Source organism: Anoplopoma fimbria, chromosome 5 (assembly GCF_027596085.1).
Source record: "Anoplopoma fimbria isolate UVic2021 breed Golden Eagle Sablefish chromosome 5, Afim_UVic_2022, whole genome shotgun sequence".
In the NCBI taxonomy this organism is placed as follows: Eukaryota; Metazoa; Chordata; class Actinopteri; order Perciformes; family Anoplopomatidae; genus Anoplopoma; species Anoplopoma fimbria.
In genome coordinates, this window is record NC_072453.1 from 8,003,905 (window position 1) to 8,022,775 (window position 18,871).

At 36.4% G+C, this 18,871-nt stretch overlaps 2 protein-coding genes across 3 annotated transcripts in view; both read left to right on the forward strand.

Annotated features, from left to right (window-relative positions):
* Positions 1 to 4,710: 4,710 nt before the first annotated feature.
* Positions 4,711 to 14,396, forward strand: acsl5 (acyl-CoA synthetase long chain family member 5). 2 transcript variants are annotated; one of them, XM_054598390.1, is made up of 20 exons: positions 4,711 to 4,866; positions 4,951 to 5,062; positions 6,045 to 6,109; positions 6,201 to 6,302; positions 6,413 to 6,512; positions 7,376 to 7,554; positions 7,660 to 7,692; positions 7,780 to 7,831; positions 8,067 to 8,140; positions 8,222 to 8,299; positions 8,375 to 8,509; positions 9,389 to 9,523; positions 9,611 to 9,706; positions 10,391 to 10,463; positions 11,159 to 11,247; positions 12,012 to 12,128; positions 12,332 to 12,475; positions 12,572 to 12,673; positions 13,313 to 13,384; positions 14,259 to 14,396. In XM_054598390.1, the coding sequence occupies exons 1-20, from the start codon at positions 4,711 to 4,713 to the stop codon at positions 14,394 to 14,396; spliced, it is 2,052 nt and encodes a 683-aa protein (XP_054454365.1). The 2 variants fall into 2 exon arrangements, with proteins under 2 accessions (XP_054454365.1, XP_054454366.1); XM_054598391.1 differs by lacking the exons at positions 4,711 to 4,866; positions 6,201 to 6,302 and having other exon boundaries at positions 4,960 to 5,062.
* Positions 14,397 to 17,031: 2,635 nt separating this feature from the next.
* Positions 17,032 to 18,871, forward strand: part of LOC129091193 (ankyrin-3-like) — a 144,971-nt gene continuing 143,131 nt past the window's right edge. Inside the window, exon 1 of the mRNA XM_054598712.1 lies at positions 17,032 to 17,184. Within this exon, the coding sequence (XP_054454687.1) occupies positions 17,149 to 17,184 (36 nt within the window). The 5' untranslated portion in view covers positions 17,032 to 17,148. The remainder of the gene's footprint in view (positions 17,185 to 18,871) is intronic.

Genomic DNA, 18,871 nt, shown 5'->3' on the forward strand with positions numbered 1-18,871 from the left:
GTGGGAGGTACGAAGAGGCTTTAAGACAATCGTTTTCTTTTCTTTTGTCCTCATTAGAGTGTGTTCTTGTGTCACATTGAAGGTCCCAATGCTTGAGTGTATTTTCCCTTAAGCTCAATAACCTCTTAAAGTTGCAGTTCACACCCAAAATAAAATAAAACACAAATTTTTCCCTCTTACCTGTTGTGACATTAATCAATCTAGATCACTTTGGTGAAAGTAGCACCTTCATGTTACACGAAACTGCTCACTAAAAGGTCTGTGGATTACCTTTAGTGACAATATCTGGAATGATACATAGCTGTTGAGTTTTTAAAATGTATTTTTAAGCCGAGCCCATTATATTGGAGAGGAGGCAGACATCTCTACGGTTTATAGCTCCAAAAACTCTATTCGCAACTTGCTTTAAAACAATCTATATTGATAAAGAGCACTCCAGGTAAGAGGAAGAATATATGTTTATATATGTTTGGGGTGAACTCTTCCTTTAATTTGACACTTTAAAGAGACCTTCCAAACTGTTTTATGATCTCACCAATGCTTTTTTCCCCTAGGTCAAATGTTAAATGTATATTTTCCTGCATAAATATGTTGAAATCAACCACAGCTTATAGTCTGTTGACGTCATACTCCTAAATAAGCCCTCAGACTTTTTTTTGGGACGTAGACATTGACATCTCCACAGTGGCTGAGCAGATTTGTACTATTCAAGCTGAATTTGAAACGTCCTTCTGTCTTCGTTCTTTTGCATTGTGAACAGCAAAGAAAGCCCTCACCAATCACTTACAATGTTAGTTTATATCAAGAGAAAAACATGCCGAAGGGGACATTGTGATGATGCCCCTTGAATTAATTTGAGGTCTTTAAAGCGATCAAGCAGGACTTGATGACTGGATTAGTCTTGTTGAGTGCTTACAATAGAAAGAACAATAAATAAATGGTTTATGACCGCTACATACTCTCATCTGATATCTTTAAAACAGGTGAGATTTATTCAACCATAAATCAGTAAACTCCAAAGGTGCCACATCCAGTTTAACTTATCGCTCATAAATCCAGTGTCAAAGTTCATCATGATCTCTTTCTTTCTCCAACAGGGACACATAAGAAGAGTCTAGAACAGACGCTTTTATGAAAAGAATTGGCTAATTTAATTAAGACAAATTAAAAAAAAACAGCAAAACCCAAAGTGAGAACTGGGCTGCAGACCTCCTGGGAGTGTTTTCTGCAGAGAAACCAGATGAGGCAGGTTGAGCCTTGCTTGGTGGCGGAGAGAAGTTCACACACCTGCGTGCAGTTTAAGGTGCTAATGATCACAGGTGGGCAGATTGTGTGTGCATTAATGGTGTTGCTGGCTTCAGCTGCTTTTTTTTTTCTTTCTTCCTCCTCCCTCCCTAAGGAGATCTCTACTCAGCTCGGCCCCAAAACCACCTCCACTAATCCCACCAGGTAACCTCTCAAAGCTTCTCCTAATGAAGCTTTACCTTCAGCTCACTGTACAATGGAAATTAATCAAATCACTCGCACAGGAGGACATATTAGACGTGTGTTTGCTAAGTGAATACATGAAGCTTGAAGTGCGGAAATGTAATTTATGCATTGGACATTTGGTTAAATGTCTGTTAGGATAATTAGATTTCAACAACTCAGGCTGTTAAAGGATTAAATCTTCCTCTTCACATGAAAAGTTAAATTCATAAGCATTTGAATGCACCACACAAACTCTAGTTAGGACATATTTATTAACTCCTTTATGATTTTAGCAATTCCCATTCTTTTTTAACGTCTCAATGGTGGCTGCTGTCCAGAAAATGTTGCAAGCATTTTCTCATTTTAATCAGTGTGATAAAATGGGAAGTGCAATTTCAGCTTATCTTTCTTCTCCAGTGTGCAGCATCAAGTCACAGAGATAACTGATAACACGTTTCTGACCTGAAAAGGAGTTGCTTTTTTAAAGAACAATTGGGCTAAAAGTCCACTCGAGGTGTGTTTTTATTCAAATGAATTAAAAATCCACAAAGTTTTCATTTCTCAAAGAGATGTTAAACTGGTCTGTTAGAGAGACCAGTCTTCTGCGCTTAGATCAGTCGAATGTAACTTTTTCAGGAAAAGTAAAGACTGAGAGGCGTCGTTGAACTATGTGGTCATTTTGGAGGCTGCAGTTTGTGGCAGTGTTTAAGTCGATACCACCTAAACCCAGACCAAGAATCGACCGAGAACCAGACCAGATCAAGTCCAACACTGCGTGACACATTTATGATAAAATGTGGAACATTTGGAACACAACACCCACTCAAACTCCAATAAAAACACCCACAGAAAACAAATTGAGATTCTTGTCCCTTCACTTCTTTTATATATTAACAATGTGTTTTATGAGTTGATTAAATAAAAAAGCTTTGCAGAGGTGAATCTGATGTGTGTGAATGTTCCTGTGTTTTCTACGAGCAACCGCAATAAAGATGTTAATGAATATATCAAACAAAGCACCAACAGTTTAGTGAGAAAGTGAGTTGTTTTCTGGGACCAAGACTGTTCTGTAACCTTTGAGGAACTGAAACGCACTGTATGACCCTCCACGTGTTGATGGTTAATTAACTTACAGTATAAACATCGTATTTTAAACTGAAAAAAATTGTCATGTTTGATGTTTTGTTAATGAAATGTGAGGACTTTGAACACGATAAACTGCAGATAAGAGTGTTGACCTTTCATCTACTGCAGCATCTTGGCCTTCCTCTAAACAATATCTCAGATAAAGCATTTATCTATATGGACTGAATTTTTATCTGTTGGCAGAGCTGACGTTCTTTTTTAAATTGCAAAATTCACAATATTAATACAGTTAAGAATACTTTGCCTATGTTTCTTTATCAGTGGAAGTGATGATCAAAGGTTCCTTTTGACTCTGTCGTACTTGTTTTTATGAGTTCACACTCTCAGTGTATCTCCCTTCAGACTAGAGGAAGCAGATCTGCTGTGCACAAACACACACACACACACACACACACACACACACACACACACACACACACACACACGTCACACACACTCACACACCTGCCCACCTGTCAGCTGGGAGCAGATTGGAACACCTGAGAGGACCGACAGCAGGTAAGAGAGCTGTGGCATCGACCATTTAAATCACCGATAATGGATTTATCAAATGAGCGTATGTTGGCCTGAAAATATATAATCTGAAATAATTTAATTTGGTATTGTTGTGAGTTTTGCCACCAGGTGCATGAATGAGTTTTTCTATATCTATGTCTTTTTTTTATATGGATCCCAAATTGGTTTCCACAAAGTCTTCCAGGAGTCAACACAATACCAGTGCTATATTAACAATAACATTAAGTCATGATTATTAAATGTTATTTAATGTATGATTGATATTAATAAAAACAAAAAGAGACATAACAATCAAAATGTTAGGACAGAAAATAAGTGAAATTGCACTTCTATAGAAAAAAAACAGAGAAACACAAAAAAAACGATAAAAAAGAAAAAAATGCGAGCGTCAACCATTATTTAAATATTGATGTTAAAACAAGCGACAACTTTACTTTATTTCTTATTAAGTTAACTTTAAATGCTATTACTCAAATACCATAAAATGTGCCTGTTCCTAATTAGACTTTTGTATGTTCTCATGAAATAATTAACCTTGACCTCAGTGTCCTTCACAGCTATGACACAATCATGACACGCGAGACAATCTGTGTCAAAGGTCAAGAAAACTTTATTTTATGCTTATTAAGAAGATTTTAAAAAGCTGCATTTGTTACACCTGCAGGCGTTTTTAATCTCATGCATATCTTTAACAGTACGTAAATATTATGAATTCCAATACGAAATAAGTGTTTTAATTGATGAGCTGTATGCGTCACTGTGTGGAAGTGACTGGCATCCAATTTTTCATACGGAAGTTAACATCACACTTGACTCATATGACTTTACCTACTTTGTAAATCAAAATATAACAAATAAACAGATAGATATAAATGTACTTAATGTGATTTATTGAAATAATGGTTTCCGCTACCAGATCTAGCTTTTTGAATAAATATCGGACGGATATCTGTATCTGTGCATCTCTAATAAATACTCAAATATTTTCCTTCTATCACTGCACATAAAGACTGTAATGCCTTTATTCTGAGTGTTCATGGGTTGGACTCTATCTTGAGTGATTATCAATAACTGTTGCACAAATCATGTCGACTTTGACCTCGAGTTGAGACAAGGTGTGCGTTCCAATACCCATAATACTGTTCTATTAAGTACACCAAGAAAATATTTATTATGTCCCAATACATAGTATGTCACAAGCAGTAATAAAAAAAATACCAGGATGTTCTAATGCAGCCAGTTGCATTTTGCAGATTGCAAGCATGCATTTTTTTCTGGCCTCGCTGAACCACAACCCTTTTGCGCAACAGAGATATGAGCAAGAAAGTTCAAGGTGCCATGTTGTGACGAAGTGTTATGCGCCAATTGAATGTATACTGCAAAGTATGCACTTTGTAAGAGCAGCTGCAGTATGTATGAAAAGAAAAAGTATATGCAGCTTAAATCAAGAGCAGAGTTGAAGAGCTCAGAATTGCAAAATATGACAAAGTTTTGACTGAACTTGTTTAAATGTGAAAATGCAGAATAACTACATATTATTAACACAGCGTTTCTCTGCGTCCCAGCAGACCTTGCACCATGGACTCCCTCCTCCAGCTGCTCTTCTCTCCTCTTCCTCTCCCGCTCATCTTCTCCTTCTTTGCTCTGGCGGCCGCCACCTTGTTTTACCTGAACACACGGCCGAACCCCCTCCGCTGCCCCATCGACCTCAACAGTCAATCTCTGGGCATCAAGGTGAAGAGTGAAACATATTTATACCTATTTATTTATTAACTATTGAGGAATAGTTCTCATGTTGATTCTGCTTGATGTCCACAGGATGGAGCGAGGAAGACGGCGTTGCTGGAGGACGACAACAACCTGATGTCGTTTTACCACGATGACGCCACGACCATCTATGAGGCCTTCCAGAGGGGTCTGAGGGTCTCAGGTGATGAAAACTTTCTCCACCAGTCTCAGGGATTAGGGATTTATGAAACTCTTCCTCTGACACATGCAAAGTATTCCAATAAAAATAAACAAGTATGTCAAAAGGAGGCTGATAATTATAATTTTAATGGCAAGAATAAGAAAATGAGATGTGCAGTCTGCAATTCTAATCCTGTAAACAATCTTTATCCAGAATCGCTGACTCCGCTCTAAGTGTGTAACTTCTTAAATTGTTTTCTTTTAAATACAGTATAATTGGGTTACCAGGTGTTTTTTCAAATGAGCTTTCTCGCTAAGACTGTTAGATGAGAAGATAGACGCCACGACTACCAGGACACAGTTAGCTTAGCATAAAGCCTGGAAATGGGGCTAACCTCGTCTGTGGAAATGTGAAAAAAATAATTACCAGCACATTAATTATATCTTGCTTATTTAATCTGAACAAAAACAAGTTAGAGGGGGTTTCTTTGCCGGACTTTCCTGTTGTTTTTGGGCCGAACCAGTAAAAACAACAACTGGGCGTGTTGTATCAAAAGTATCAAAGTAATCCAGTGATGGTTGTTTGTACATTCATTGGTACTTTGTAAAAAAATAACTGCTTATGGCTAATTCCGCATACTTTTAATGGTGCCAATTTTCCTTAAGAAATATGGGCTATGAAAACACCCACAGAGTAAAAACCCCAAACAAACGCCCCAAATAGACTGATTTATGAAATACAACACCTCAGTTTCTGTACGGTTTAAACAAGATATAAATGGTGAGTTTTTTGTTTTTTTTACTCGTAAAAAGAGTCAGGTTAACTGTCTTCCCCCAGTTTCCAGTCTTTGTGCTAAGCTAAGCTAACCGTCTCCAGGCTGTAGCTTCATATCCAATGCATAGACATTACATTTGGTATCTAAAAAGAAAAACTGTAGAGCTTTATTATTGATTTAAATAAAACAAAAAAAACAGAACATGTAGTTTAACGTTGTCTCTTGCAGGAAATGGACCGTGTTTGGGCTACAGGAAAACAGGAAGGCCGTACCAGTGGCTGATGTACAAGCAGGTAAAACAGCAAAAAAACAAAGAAAAAAACACGGTGAAGATGAACTTCTGTGACCTCCAGATGACCTTTACTCCACTTCCTGTGTATGTAGGTTTCTGACAGAGCGGAGCACCTGGGGTCAGGGCTTCTTCACAAGGGTTTGAAGCCCAACTCGGACACTTTTATCGGCATCTTTGCTCAGAACAGACCTGAGGTGAGTTTGACTGAAAGGATGACAGAGTTTGGTTTGAACAACAAACTGTAAAACCTCTCTCTCTCTCTCTCTCTCTCTCTCTCTCTCTCTCTCTCTGTGTTTTATCACAGTGGATTATCGGTGAACAGGCCTGCTACACCTACTCCATGGTAGCCGTTCCCCTGTACGACACCCTGGGTCCTGAAGCTCTTGTGTTCATTATCGACCGCGGTAATTGGCGCTTTCTCTTGCACTCTTAATGCTGCTAATTACAACAGAGAGTCCAGAAACCCATCCACCCCCCCCCACAGGGATCTGTGTCAAGTGTCCTCTAATCTCTTCTTCACAGATTTAACACACCCGCTCCTTCAGTCTGCGCTTATTGTTTTACTTTTGATTATGTGATCACTTCTGGACAATTAATAACAAGACAAAGAGGATGACTATTCCAGAAGGTTTGCTTTTGAATCTTGTTTTTTTTCTACTAAAACTACTTTGTGCTCGACTCATAACAGTACTTGTACTTGTCAACTTTTGCTCTTATTATTCTGTCAATGCAGTTTAAAGTGGCCCTATTATGCTTTTCCACTTTTTCCCTCTTCTTTAGTGTGTTATATATATTTTTGTACATGTAAAAGGTCCGTAGAGTGTAAAACCTGAAGTCCACGCCTAAAAGGAGTTACCCTCCCCTTCAGAAGCTCCTGAGCTCCTGAAACAGCTCCATTGAATTCTCTCCTTCACTTCTGTAACTTTATGAGGTCACAATGTTACAGAAGTGACGTAAAACTCTCCGGCTAGTTTGGCCCTCAAACAATTAAAGATTGAAATGTGAAACGTTGACCAATCACAACAGAGCGGGCTAGCTGACCAATCAGAGCAGACTTTACTTTCTGGAGGGAGGAGCAAGCCCTACAACGGAGCGTTTCAGAGAGAGGGTGAGAAGAAGTGCTGCAGGACAGAATGATGAGAAAAACAAGGAGGATTATGAGCATTAACGCATGTAAAGATGTTGTAACTGTAACTTGAGGTAAGAAATATGCACCCCGGAAAATAGCATAATAGGGCCTGTTTAAGTTTTCTTTTTCCTCTTTCAGTGGAGATCTCAACGGTGCTTTGTGACAATCAAAGCAAAGCAGAAACACTGCTGCAGAACCGGGAGAAAGGCCAGACGCCGGTTCTCAAAACCATCGTCATCATGGACCCGTTCGACTCCGAGTTGGTGGAGCGTGGAACCAAGTGTGGGGTTGACATCGTGTCGATGCGGGACTTGGAGGTAACGCATGCTCGATGCTGGCTTCAATTGTTTAAGCATCTGCATATTTGACACTGTCAGAAGAAGCACAGACATGATTGAAAACTTTTCTTTTTTGTTCTCCAGGCTCTTGGGAAAAGTAATCTTCAAAAGCCAATTGTAAGTTTAATTCTGGTATATTTATGTAAGCCATATTTATGAGATTTAACTAGCGGCTCTGATGTCATGATTTAATTTCCTCAACAGCCACCAAAGCCAGAAGACGTCAGTATTGTTTGCTTCACCAGCGGCACAACAGGTGATCATTTTTCTGTTTCATCTGCAGGGTTTGACTTTATGAATCTTAAAGAAAAGGGAGAACAATCCTGTCCTTCCCTGATGTTTGAATCTTACATGTGACGGAACAGAATGAGCAAAAACAGCTATGTTTGAGGTCATCTTTAGCCACGCTAGGCCTGATTTATATTTATAAATATGCTCAAAATGTCCAAGATGTGTCCTAAAAGGTAAAATATTTTACTTCTCTTTCTCAGGAAACCCCAAGGGAGCGATGTTGACCCATGAGAACGTGATGTCAAATGCTGCAGGTGTCATCAAAACCTTTGAGGTAAGTTTAATAACCATTAAATGTCATTTTAAATTAAATATTTTGAATTCATATGTTGCTAACGCAGCCTCTGTCTCTCAGGTGTCGGTTGTTCCATCCACCCAGGATGTCAGCATTTCATTCCTGCCTCTAGCACACATGTTTGAGAGAGTGGTACAGGTGAGACTCGGGTCATAAAAGCACGTTAACAGTATTTAAAGATGAGATGTGTGACTTCCTGTCTGTTTCTTGTAGACAGTGATATACAGTTTTGGAGCCAGAGTGGGATTCTTCCAGGGAGACATCCGACTTCTACCAGACGACATGAAAACCCTCCAGCCGACCATTTTCCCCGTCGTGCCTCGACTTCTCAACCGCGTCTACGACAAAGTCAGTGATTCACAGAGGTGGAATGAAACAAAGTACATTTACTCATGTACTCATGTATTTTCCTCTGATGCCACTTTATACTTCTACTCCATAATAATAAAGAGGAAGATATTGTATTTTTAACTTCACTACATTTATATTATAACTTTAGTGCACACAAAACAAATGAAGAGCCTATAATATATATATATATATATTTAATAAACTACAAAACATGACAAACAAGCTGAAATGGTTAGTTGACTTATTGATAAGTCGATTGACAGAAACTAATTTGCAACTATCTTGATGTCATTTTTCAGACAAAAACATTATTTATCATAGTTTCAGTTTCTCAAATGTTAAAATTTTTCTGCATTTTCATTTTATTCATTTTTAATATGTACTGTTATTTGGATAGAATAAAAATGGTGAAGGTTTCACTTTGGCTGTGAGAACTTTTGACAGCATTTCTCACTATTTTATCTATTTTTTACAAACCAAATAATTGATAATAAATCAATTTAAAAATAATCAGCAAATTAATCCATCATGAAAATAATCATTAGTTGCAGTTCGATAAAAAAATGTTAAAAAATAGAGCTTGACATCAACAAACTACAACAGCAAAATCCTGCTTTTACATTAATAAGTAATAATTATCTAATGACATATAATAGGATAACAGAAAAAAATGTCCATAGAGATTTTTACTTTAAATACTTTTAGTACATTTCCCTGATTATACTTACAAACTTATGTAGGAAAAACAGTATTTTTTAATTTTTAAGTGAAGGATTTTGTCACTGGTGATTTTTGTTGGACAAACAGCACTCTTTCTAATTTCTGCTCTACAACATTTCTAGTTTCTTATTTTAAATGCTGTAATCAAACATTCAGGTTCAGAGTGGAGCAAAGTCGCCTTTCAAGAAATGGCTGCTGAACTTTGCCGTGGAGAGGAAGTTTGCTGAAGTGAAGGATGGCGTCATCAGGAAGAACAGCATATGGGACAAACTCATCTTCCACAAAGTGCAGGTACGGAACACAAACCGATTATGTGTCATAGAAACAGGAGGCCACTGAATGTAAAACCTGCTTCAATGATAATAACGTTGACTTCAGGAGTCTCTGGGGGGACGAGTCCGGGTCATGGTGACGGGAGCTGCTCCCATATCTCCCTCCGTGCTCAACTTCCTCAGAGCTTCTCTGGGCTGCCAGGTAATAAAACATCATAAAGTCTTAACATAAAGGTGTTATTAGAGGGTCAACTCTACTGGACCTCCAGTCACGTCTGTGGGACTGATTTTATGTTTTTTATTATATAATTTACTTTATTCATGATATATTTTACTATATTAATGTTATACTGTGCATTTATAGTACGTTTATATATTTTATATGAATATTATTATTTATATTATTAAGACAAATACTTGCTATTTTATAAATAATAATGTAATATAATATAAAATATAATAATATATTTATTTATTTTATTTTAAACACTTTACCTTAACTTTTCTGCTATTAAGCAAAGTTAAGTAGTTTTGTCTTTATTTGGTCTTTTTTATTTTTCTATTTTTACTTTTAATTCTAGTGTAATTTACTTCCCGTTATTTTTTCTACTCTTCTCTATTAATCTGTATTTATTTATGTCCTTGTGGTGCTGCAACATTTCCCCTCTGGGAATAAATAGAGATTTATTTTATCTGATAATATATCTCAGGAAATCTGTTTAAAGATGTAAGTTTAAGACTTTTGTCCCCCTGAAACATGCACGCCTCTTTAAAATTACTTTAGTTCATTCAATGCAATATTTTCGGTGTTCTAAGTTGGCTTTATTGTAAATAATAATAATGAAGATAGAATTGATGACGGTTCTCACTCTGATGTGACTCTCAGATCTTTGAGGCGTACGGTCAGACGGAGTGCACAGCCGGCTGCACCTTCACGATGCCCGGAGACGCCACCTCAGGTACGCAGATCAACCTCACCTGTCCCACATTCACTACTTTATTATAGAGTAAAAGTATTTGTCAGTTTTTGTAAAATTATATATTTTTTATTTTATTTATGACAGCTGTATTGCTTTTACAATTAAAATTAAAAAAAATATATCAAAATAAAATAATAAATTCATAAATATAAAAAAAAATAGCAATACAAATAAATACTCATATAAAATTGATTTAAAAATATTACAAAGAAATAATAATAATAATAATAATAAAAATAATAATCCTGACAATAAATGGATTGATCAAGACAATAACCAGCAGATTAATCAAAAATCATTATTTACAACACTCAATAAAATAGTTTAAAAGGAGCTCCAATTCAACCATTTAGAGTGAAATGCTGCTTTACTGCATGAGCAAGAATTGATGTACTACTATTATAATTAGGTTTGTGTTTAAGTACATTCTCTTGATAATACTTGTATAAATTTCAAAAAGGTTTAACTCCAGGACTTCTACTTGTAATAGAGTTTTTTTTTTACAGAGTGGTACTTAAGTAAAGGATTTGATTTCTTCCTCTTTCACTGCATATAAATTACATTAGCTTCATATTAGTTTTCATGTCAGTTTTTAACAAACTATGCTTCTGGTTAAATGAGATTTTCGTGTATTAATAATCCAAAAATTCATCTACGTGATCTTTTACCTTCAGGACATGTCGGGGTGCCGCTGCCTTGTAATGTGGTGAAGTTGGTGGATGTTGAAGATATGAACTACTTTGCTTCAAACGGAGAAGGAGAGGTAAGATGATGGAAACTGAACAGGTGATGTGGAGGGATAAGAATATCATTAAAGAGCCAGCAGCAGATCTACAGGAGCCACATCTCCAAAAAATAATACAAATATTGATTTGTTTTTTAAGGTAACCAGAGCAATAAAAGAAGAAGTTTAAAACTGTGATTTTTAGCTTTAAGCTAACATTAACTGATTTTGTCTCTATTCTTTTTTTGTAACTTTTATTTTGGGGGATAATCTTTATAACTTTTATAACAACTGTTCCCATAATTTCAGTTATGGGAACATAACGTTGCCATGGATTCAGTTCGTAGGCTACAACTTAAGCCATGTTTTTAAACTTTTTTAGCCTATATTGTTTGGAACCATTAAAGTGTGCCGAATCACCTATTAGCAGTTTATGTTTGCACTGTAGCCGTTAATGTACAGACAACTATCCCTGGATGACTTTGATACTTAATAATAAATAATAATAATTTTAAAACGTGATGTTTCTAAGGCAAGTTCTGAAGGCATCACTTTCTTTTCCCCTATGATTTTAGTTTTAACATTATTAGGTATTGCAACATTTAGTAAAGAGCAAACCCACCTATCACACATTAAATCTGTGATGGAATTCAATTAAACCTAATCAATTTAATTTAAACAGTCTTTACTGTTTAGTTTGAAGGATGAGAGACTCGTAGATTGTACTTTAGCTTTTGGGAATAAGCAATGTTTTAAACTAAACGTATTTAATAGTCGTATTGTTGTTTCTTTATCTTTTCCAGGTCTGTATCAAAGGTAGAAATGTGTTCAAGGGGTACTTGAAGGACCCAGAGAAGACAGCAGAGGCCTTGGATGCAGACGGTTGGCTCCACACTGGGGACATTGGAAAATGGCTCCCGGTAAAAACAAAAACCGAGATAATGAAAAAGTACAACCACAAGACGTCATGAACCAGATGCGTAGTGTTTGTGGATGGAGCCCTGAAGTCTTAATGGCAGATTGCATATTAGTGTTTGAAGGAAAAGAGATTTAAAGAGTTTCATAACTAATACATCTTTTAAAAAACTTGTTGATTTCTCACATCTGACTGTTTTGTGATTAGAGTGGAGTTTTGAAGATTATCGACCGGAAGAAGAACATCTTCAAGCTGGCTCAGGGGGAGTACATCGCCCCGGAGAAGATCGAGAATGTGTACGTACGCAGTGGACCTGTGGCACAAGTGTTCGTGCACGGAGACAGTCTACAGGTAAAACCATAATCTCTACAGTCTGTGCATAAACATTCAGCAAACACACTCTCTCACTCTGATAAACAAACTTCTTTCCTCCGTGTTTGTTTGCAGTCCTGCCTGATCGCCATCGTGGTCCCGGACCCCGAGGTTCTGCCCGGTTTAGCAAAAAATATTGGGTGCCAAGGCTCCTTTGAAGAACTCTGCAAAAACACAGTAAAGTTTCTGTCTTGTCACCTCTCACTCCTGTCTGCAGGACATGTTGTAGAAAACAAACAAGCCTTAGAAGGATAATCTGGCGGTCACTTTAATACAGTTCAGTGTGCAGCTGTAGTAGAAGTACTTAGATATTTTACTAAAGTAAAAGTAGAAATACTACAGTGTAGAAATACCAGAAAACATCCTGCATTCAAAATGTAAAAGTACAAACTTTTTACATCAAAATATACTTAACGCTCTATAAATACAAAAATGTTACAGCTGGTAAAGGCGGAGCTAATTTGCATTAAATAATAAAGAAATCTTATTTTTTATGATATATTGTATTGATAATTTCATCTGCAAAGTAACTACAGTCATAATAAATGTGGTGGAGCAAAAAATACAACATTTTCTTCTGAAATATAATGGATTATTAGTATAAAGTAGCAGAGAATGGAAATACTCATGTAAAGTACAAGTACCTCAAAACTGTAGTTAAGTAGAGGACTTGAGTAAATGCAATAAGTTACTTTCCTCCACTGTCAGCATGTTTTTAACTGTACTTTTCTACCCAAACTCCAGCAAAGAAATATATGTGTATATTTTTTATAACTGAAATGCTTCTAACCCGGATTCCCTTTTTTTTGTTCACAGGAAATAAAGAAAGCCATTCTCTCAGATATGACCAAACTTGGCAAAGAAGCAGGACTCAAGTCATTTGAGCAGGTAAAAAATTGGGATTTCCCCAAATGATGTGTTTGCCGGTCTTCTGTTATCAGGGAAACTTTGTTATTATTCCAATTTAAGAAATGCATCAAGTCAGACTAATTAGTTTGTATTAATAGTCTTCTCCTCTAGACATGATTCTTAGAAATAGTCGTGTGTTTTGACAAAAGAGTAACTCAACACTTAGGAGATTTATCAGCATCTCTGGTGCTTCACATTTCACTTAACATGGCTCAGTTCACCCTCTAGTGGTTAAAATGAGAAGTGTTTGTTAAAAAAAATCATCCTGAAGTAACATGAAGACCATGCAGATGTCAGACACTTGACTCATTTCCTCTCCAGTCTGTCCTCTCTGAACCTCTGTCTCTTTATCCCAGTAGTTTAAACTGGGTGCAACAACTTCTAAACAGAGTCGGGCTTTTCATGCAGTTTGCGTCTTTAGCAGAATCTTGTTTTAATTTTTTTTTTGATTTAAGCTTTTATTTATCCCATTGAGATTTTGAATCTTATAAACAAGGTATTCCTGGATAGCAGTAAAAGTTTCACACCAGCACCACATGAAAACACAAATAAAACAGACTTCTTTTTTGTTGTTGTGTTGTTTTTTTAAGTCGTATAAAAGAGCCAACAGACTTACAATAAAACAGCAAATTGCATCATCCAGATAACTGTCATTCTGTGTCAAAACAAATGCATTCAGTGCTCCAAAAACTTTAAAGCGCTTTCACTAAATACGGTTCTAGGGATGACGTAACTAATTTGTCTGCATGAGGTCGAAGGCTACTGATAATATAGAATATAAAGAGTATCATCCATCAAACTTTTTAACCATCAATTCTGCCTCCACTCTTCTTCTTCTTCCTCCCTGATGCAGGTGAAGGACCTGCACCTCCACCCGGAGCAGTTCAGCATCGAGAACGGCCTTTTAACTCCGACTCTAAAGGCCAAGAGGGCCGAGCTCAAAGCTCTCTTCCAGCCTCAGATCGACAAACTGTACGCCAACCTCCAATAAACGGAATAAAAACAACTCCACTCTGTTGTTGTTGGTTTTATTTCAGTCTCTTGTGCAGCAGCCTTTCTAAACGTCCACAAAAAGACAGTTTAGTTCTGTGTTTGTGTTTTGGCTTCAGAGACACCTGAGACAATGAGATTCTGTTAAACTCGTCTTTGTGCAGAACAAATGTTGCAATGCAGTCTGGGAGTTAGCTGGACGGACTCGTTGGCTGCAGCCTCAGTGAATCATCCTTTCACAGTCTAAGTGGTCGGCTGGACGCTCTCTTACTCCAGTTGGAGTTTTGAATCTGCATCTCCAGTTCACTTTGTGCATGTGCTTCAAATGCTCGACTTTTAATTTATAATAAAAATAATTTACTTTATTCATACAGCACTTTTAAAAACAAAGTTACACAGTTTATTTTACATTTTTAATCAGGATTTAAACATGGCAGTACTGTAATGAGGCAAATAAAATCAGTTAAAAAAATAATACAAATATTAAACATAATACAAAATGTTAAAACTGTAATCATTGCACTTTTTGTTAAGTTTGGGGAGACACAGAAGACTGACACAAACTATAAACAGTGTGTGAGAGTGAAGCTACAGTTTGTAGTCTTGTAGTGTGAAAATGAATTACAAATGGTGATGAAACAAGGTGAACTCTGCAGCTGGATATTGCCCTAAAACAGGAAACACATGCTTGGGTTTGTCAGAAGAAAACAAGGCAAAAGTACTAACAGGCAATTAAAAGACAAAATGTAAATGCAGCTTTTATGGATCTCATGTCCACACTAAAATTAAACAATGTTCTCACAAACATGCACAAGATCAAAGAGGCTTTTACTTTGAGCTGAACAGCTCTGGAAGTGCCATATTTTAGACATCTGAAGTTGAAGTAAAGCAAAAATGTTTCTGCTTTTTGTTTATTTAAAAGAATAAAATTGGAACAGAGGAAGAACAGCTGCTGCGATAACATAGCTAACAGGGATCCTGATAAACTAAATGAAACACTGCCCCCATGTGATACAACACACACATTACAGGTGATGATGCTGTAGCATTTAGCTGTGTCACTGTTCATCATTATCGAAAGTAATCAGCAGTACAAGATGATTAATTATTTATTTGCAACACTCTCAAACATTACTATAAATATGTTGAATAGCTGACTTCCCTCCACCCACTACATGCTGGTAAAGAATTGGCCTCCCAGTTATTCTAAGGAGTAAACCAGTTAGACAAATTTGTTTCTGCAACACAAATATTATGATATGCAGCTTTTAATGGTGGTATTTGACGTATTTAGCAGTGAAACATAACTACTGGACAGATATGTCCTGCTTAGCAGAAATTTAGAAAATCTAATCAGGAAAACTACATTTAAACAAACATTACATAAATAATGAATAAAAAAAACATTAAAAGTTACTGAGACTGACTTTTTTTTACCTATCATACAGACACATCTATATATATATATATATATATATATATATATATATATATATATATATATATATATATATATATATATAGTGTGTGTGCGTGTCTGTGTGTGTAAAAAGTGATACTTGTTTCCGTGAAAATTAGAGAGGAGATGTGCGATTCTAAAACAGAGTTACACTTTTCTAAAACGTTACGTTTTTTGATAAAAACCTGTGGAGGCCTATCCGGCTTCAAAGGAACAGTGTTGTTCTGTCTCGATGTGATGTGCTGGTTCCATTTTTACACTATGATCTGTAGCTTAAGCTTCTATTTTTATCTTTTTAACCTTTTATCACTGCTCAATCAGTTTGGCATCCTGGATATATCCTTCATATAGACCCTTTTGTCTCTTTTTCTCTGCATTTGCATTTCTAAATATTAGATTATATTAATTCTGGGAGTGCAGTTAGTGACAGTGTGGGCTCCATGGTTATGTAGCAATGACAGCTTGACGGAGGGGCGGGGCTTAGCAAAGGGTCAATTTGGCCCTTGATACAATTACCCCAGGTCTCCCCTATATGTAACTATTATCTCTATTTCATTGTCATACATTTTTGTGTTTTATGTTCATATGAATACTTTTGCATGCATATTTATGTGCACATACAGTACCAGTCAAAAGTTTGGACACACCTTCACATTCAATGGTTTTTCTTTATTTTTATTATTTCCTACATTGTAGATTAATATTGAAGACATCCAAACTATGAAGGAACACATATGGAATTATGTGGTAAACAAACAAATGCTCAACAAACCAGAATATGTTTTATATTTTACATTCTTCAAAGTAGTTGAATGAGAAGGTGTGTCCAAACTTTTGACTGCTACTGTACATAGTAGTGAAATGTATATGCTTACCGTTGTTCTATTTCTGTGTCAGTATGTTCTAGTAAGTATGACCTGAAAAAACTGAGTCAAATTCCTTGTATGCATAAGTAAATCAGCTATTCTTTCAAAGCTCATGAGATCCACACTGCCCCCGTGTGTTGACTTTTTCTCTCCGGTGTCTCAGAGAGTCTCTCCGGGCTGCAGCTGGATTCTGAACCGCTTCACCTGGAGCTTCCACCGGGACACACCGACGCTCTCTACCGGGGCTGATTCCCCCTGAAGCCCCCTTTAGTTAGTCACAGAGAGAGAGAGAGAGAGAGAAGAAGCTGGACATCCCCTCCTCTCATGACTTCACACTGTTTTATAATCGGTGGAGGATCTGGCTGATCCCTCCTCAACTCCTGTGATCAAAACTAACTTTACCTGTGAACCGGAGCAGCTTCTTCAACATGGCTTCTTCCGCCACAGGTGAACCCGAGGAACAGGTAAGCTTCTCTCTCTGAATGTGACAGTTTTTCCATGTTAATGTCAGGATTGACCTCCTGGATTGGTTTGTTTAGGTTGTGAATTAAAATGTTGGAGGAGCGTGTTTGTTTCCTCCAAGTTCCTGACTTCAAGTTGTTGTTTTTTCCTCTTGCGGGGAAAAACGGAGAAATAGTATTTCCAAGTATTTCATTGTAACTTTATCAGCAGTATCATCTATGAGCCGCTTTTACTTTGCCATGCAAATAGTGCAATCCTCTATCTGCAACGGAAGACTGGCTGTGTTCCCACTGAGTGGTATTAACGTTTAATGTTAGAGATTCAGTCAACTTTCACTTGCTGATATGACTCCAGAATGAGTCTGCAGATATCTGTTGTATATGTGAATTTTCAATAATACTTTCTTCATTGCAGCTAGTTGTTTTCATTCATTTCTATACTATGATTTGTTGAAACTTGAGCTGCATAATCCATAAATTCTGCATTAAAGTAACACCATTGGTGCCTGGCCTTCAGAGGTTAAGAATAGCAGTTTGACACAAATCGATGAATTAATCTGCACGATTTGAATACATTCCTTTTTTAAAACAGAAACAGAACATATACTATATTTTAGCTGTGTGTTTGTATAACAATTATAGGCTGCAATTGATTAGTTTCCATTCTATGCTGTATGGTATTTAAAATCGAAAAGCAAACTGAAAGTTGCATCAGATGTGTGATACATGGCCATTCACTGGCATTCACAGATGATTGGTTGATTTATTGATAAATCAATGCAGGCAAAACAAATTTGATTAATCCCTGAAGTCATTTTTAGTCAAAAATGACCAATTATTTCTGGTTACACCTTCTCAAATGTGGATGTCTTGGCGTTCCATTATAGTAAATTATTTGGGTTTTTGAGAGTTGGTTGAACAAAACAAGAAACATAAAAAATTTAACTTGACCTCTGGGAAATTGTGTAGTCCATTTTTAACAATGTTATGGACATTGACATTGATAATAACATTATTATAAATTATTTAATCATTATAGATTATTTATTAAAAACAAAAAATCACCAGAAGTTGCAATTTAAAACATCAGCATTACATTTTCTCACCGCAATTTTCATATTGTACAGAAATGAATGAAAAACAATGGCTGCCTCAACCTGTAAAATACGTCCACATTTTCAAAACACAGTAAGTGTCGCTTGCATATAGATGAGTTTAGATTTAAAGTATATGTGATTTGTAGTAAATGGGCTAAAACATTCAGAACCATTTTTTATAGTGGTTCAATTACTTCATATATGTTTTATGTTATGTCTTATTTGAACGATATATCAGTGAAAGTATGTGATAAGACTCTTTCTCTCTTATTTTCTTGTCTTACCTTTCCCAGAACTTTAATAATTACCCAAAATATTTGTTAGCTTGCAGTTTTTGCACACAAAAAAAAGTCAGCGTCAGCAGAACCACTTGTAGTTTTGTCTATTCATCACTCTTAAAGCCAAAACACTGTCTAGTTAAAGTCATAGTTGGCTGCATCTTCCTGAGAATTTATACCTTGTGTTTTATAATCTGTGTTGGTTTATGAGAAGGGGAGAGCTTTGATATCTATGATTTTACAGATAATTAAATCAAACCTTGAAAAGGACGATTAAGAAGATCTGAGACTCAAAAGACATCAAACTAGTTAGCA

Coding starts and splice junctions, on each gene's coding strand:
- acsl5 (XM_054598390.1), top strand. CDS start 4,711: ATGGACTCCCTCCTCCAGCTGCTCTTCTCTCCTCTTCCTCTCCCGCTC. Junction 4,867..4,950: donor GTCAATCTCTGGGCATCAAG/GTGAAGAGTGAA, acceptor TGATGTCCACAG/GATGGAGCGAGGAAGACGGC. Junction 9,707..10,390: donor GAGCTTCTCTGGGCTGCCAG/GTAATAAAACAT, acceptor TGTGACTCTCAG/ATCTTTGAGGCGTACGGTCA.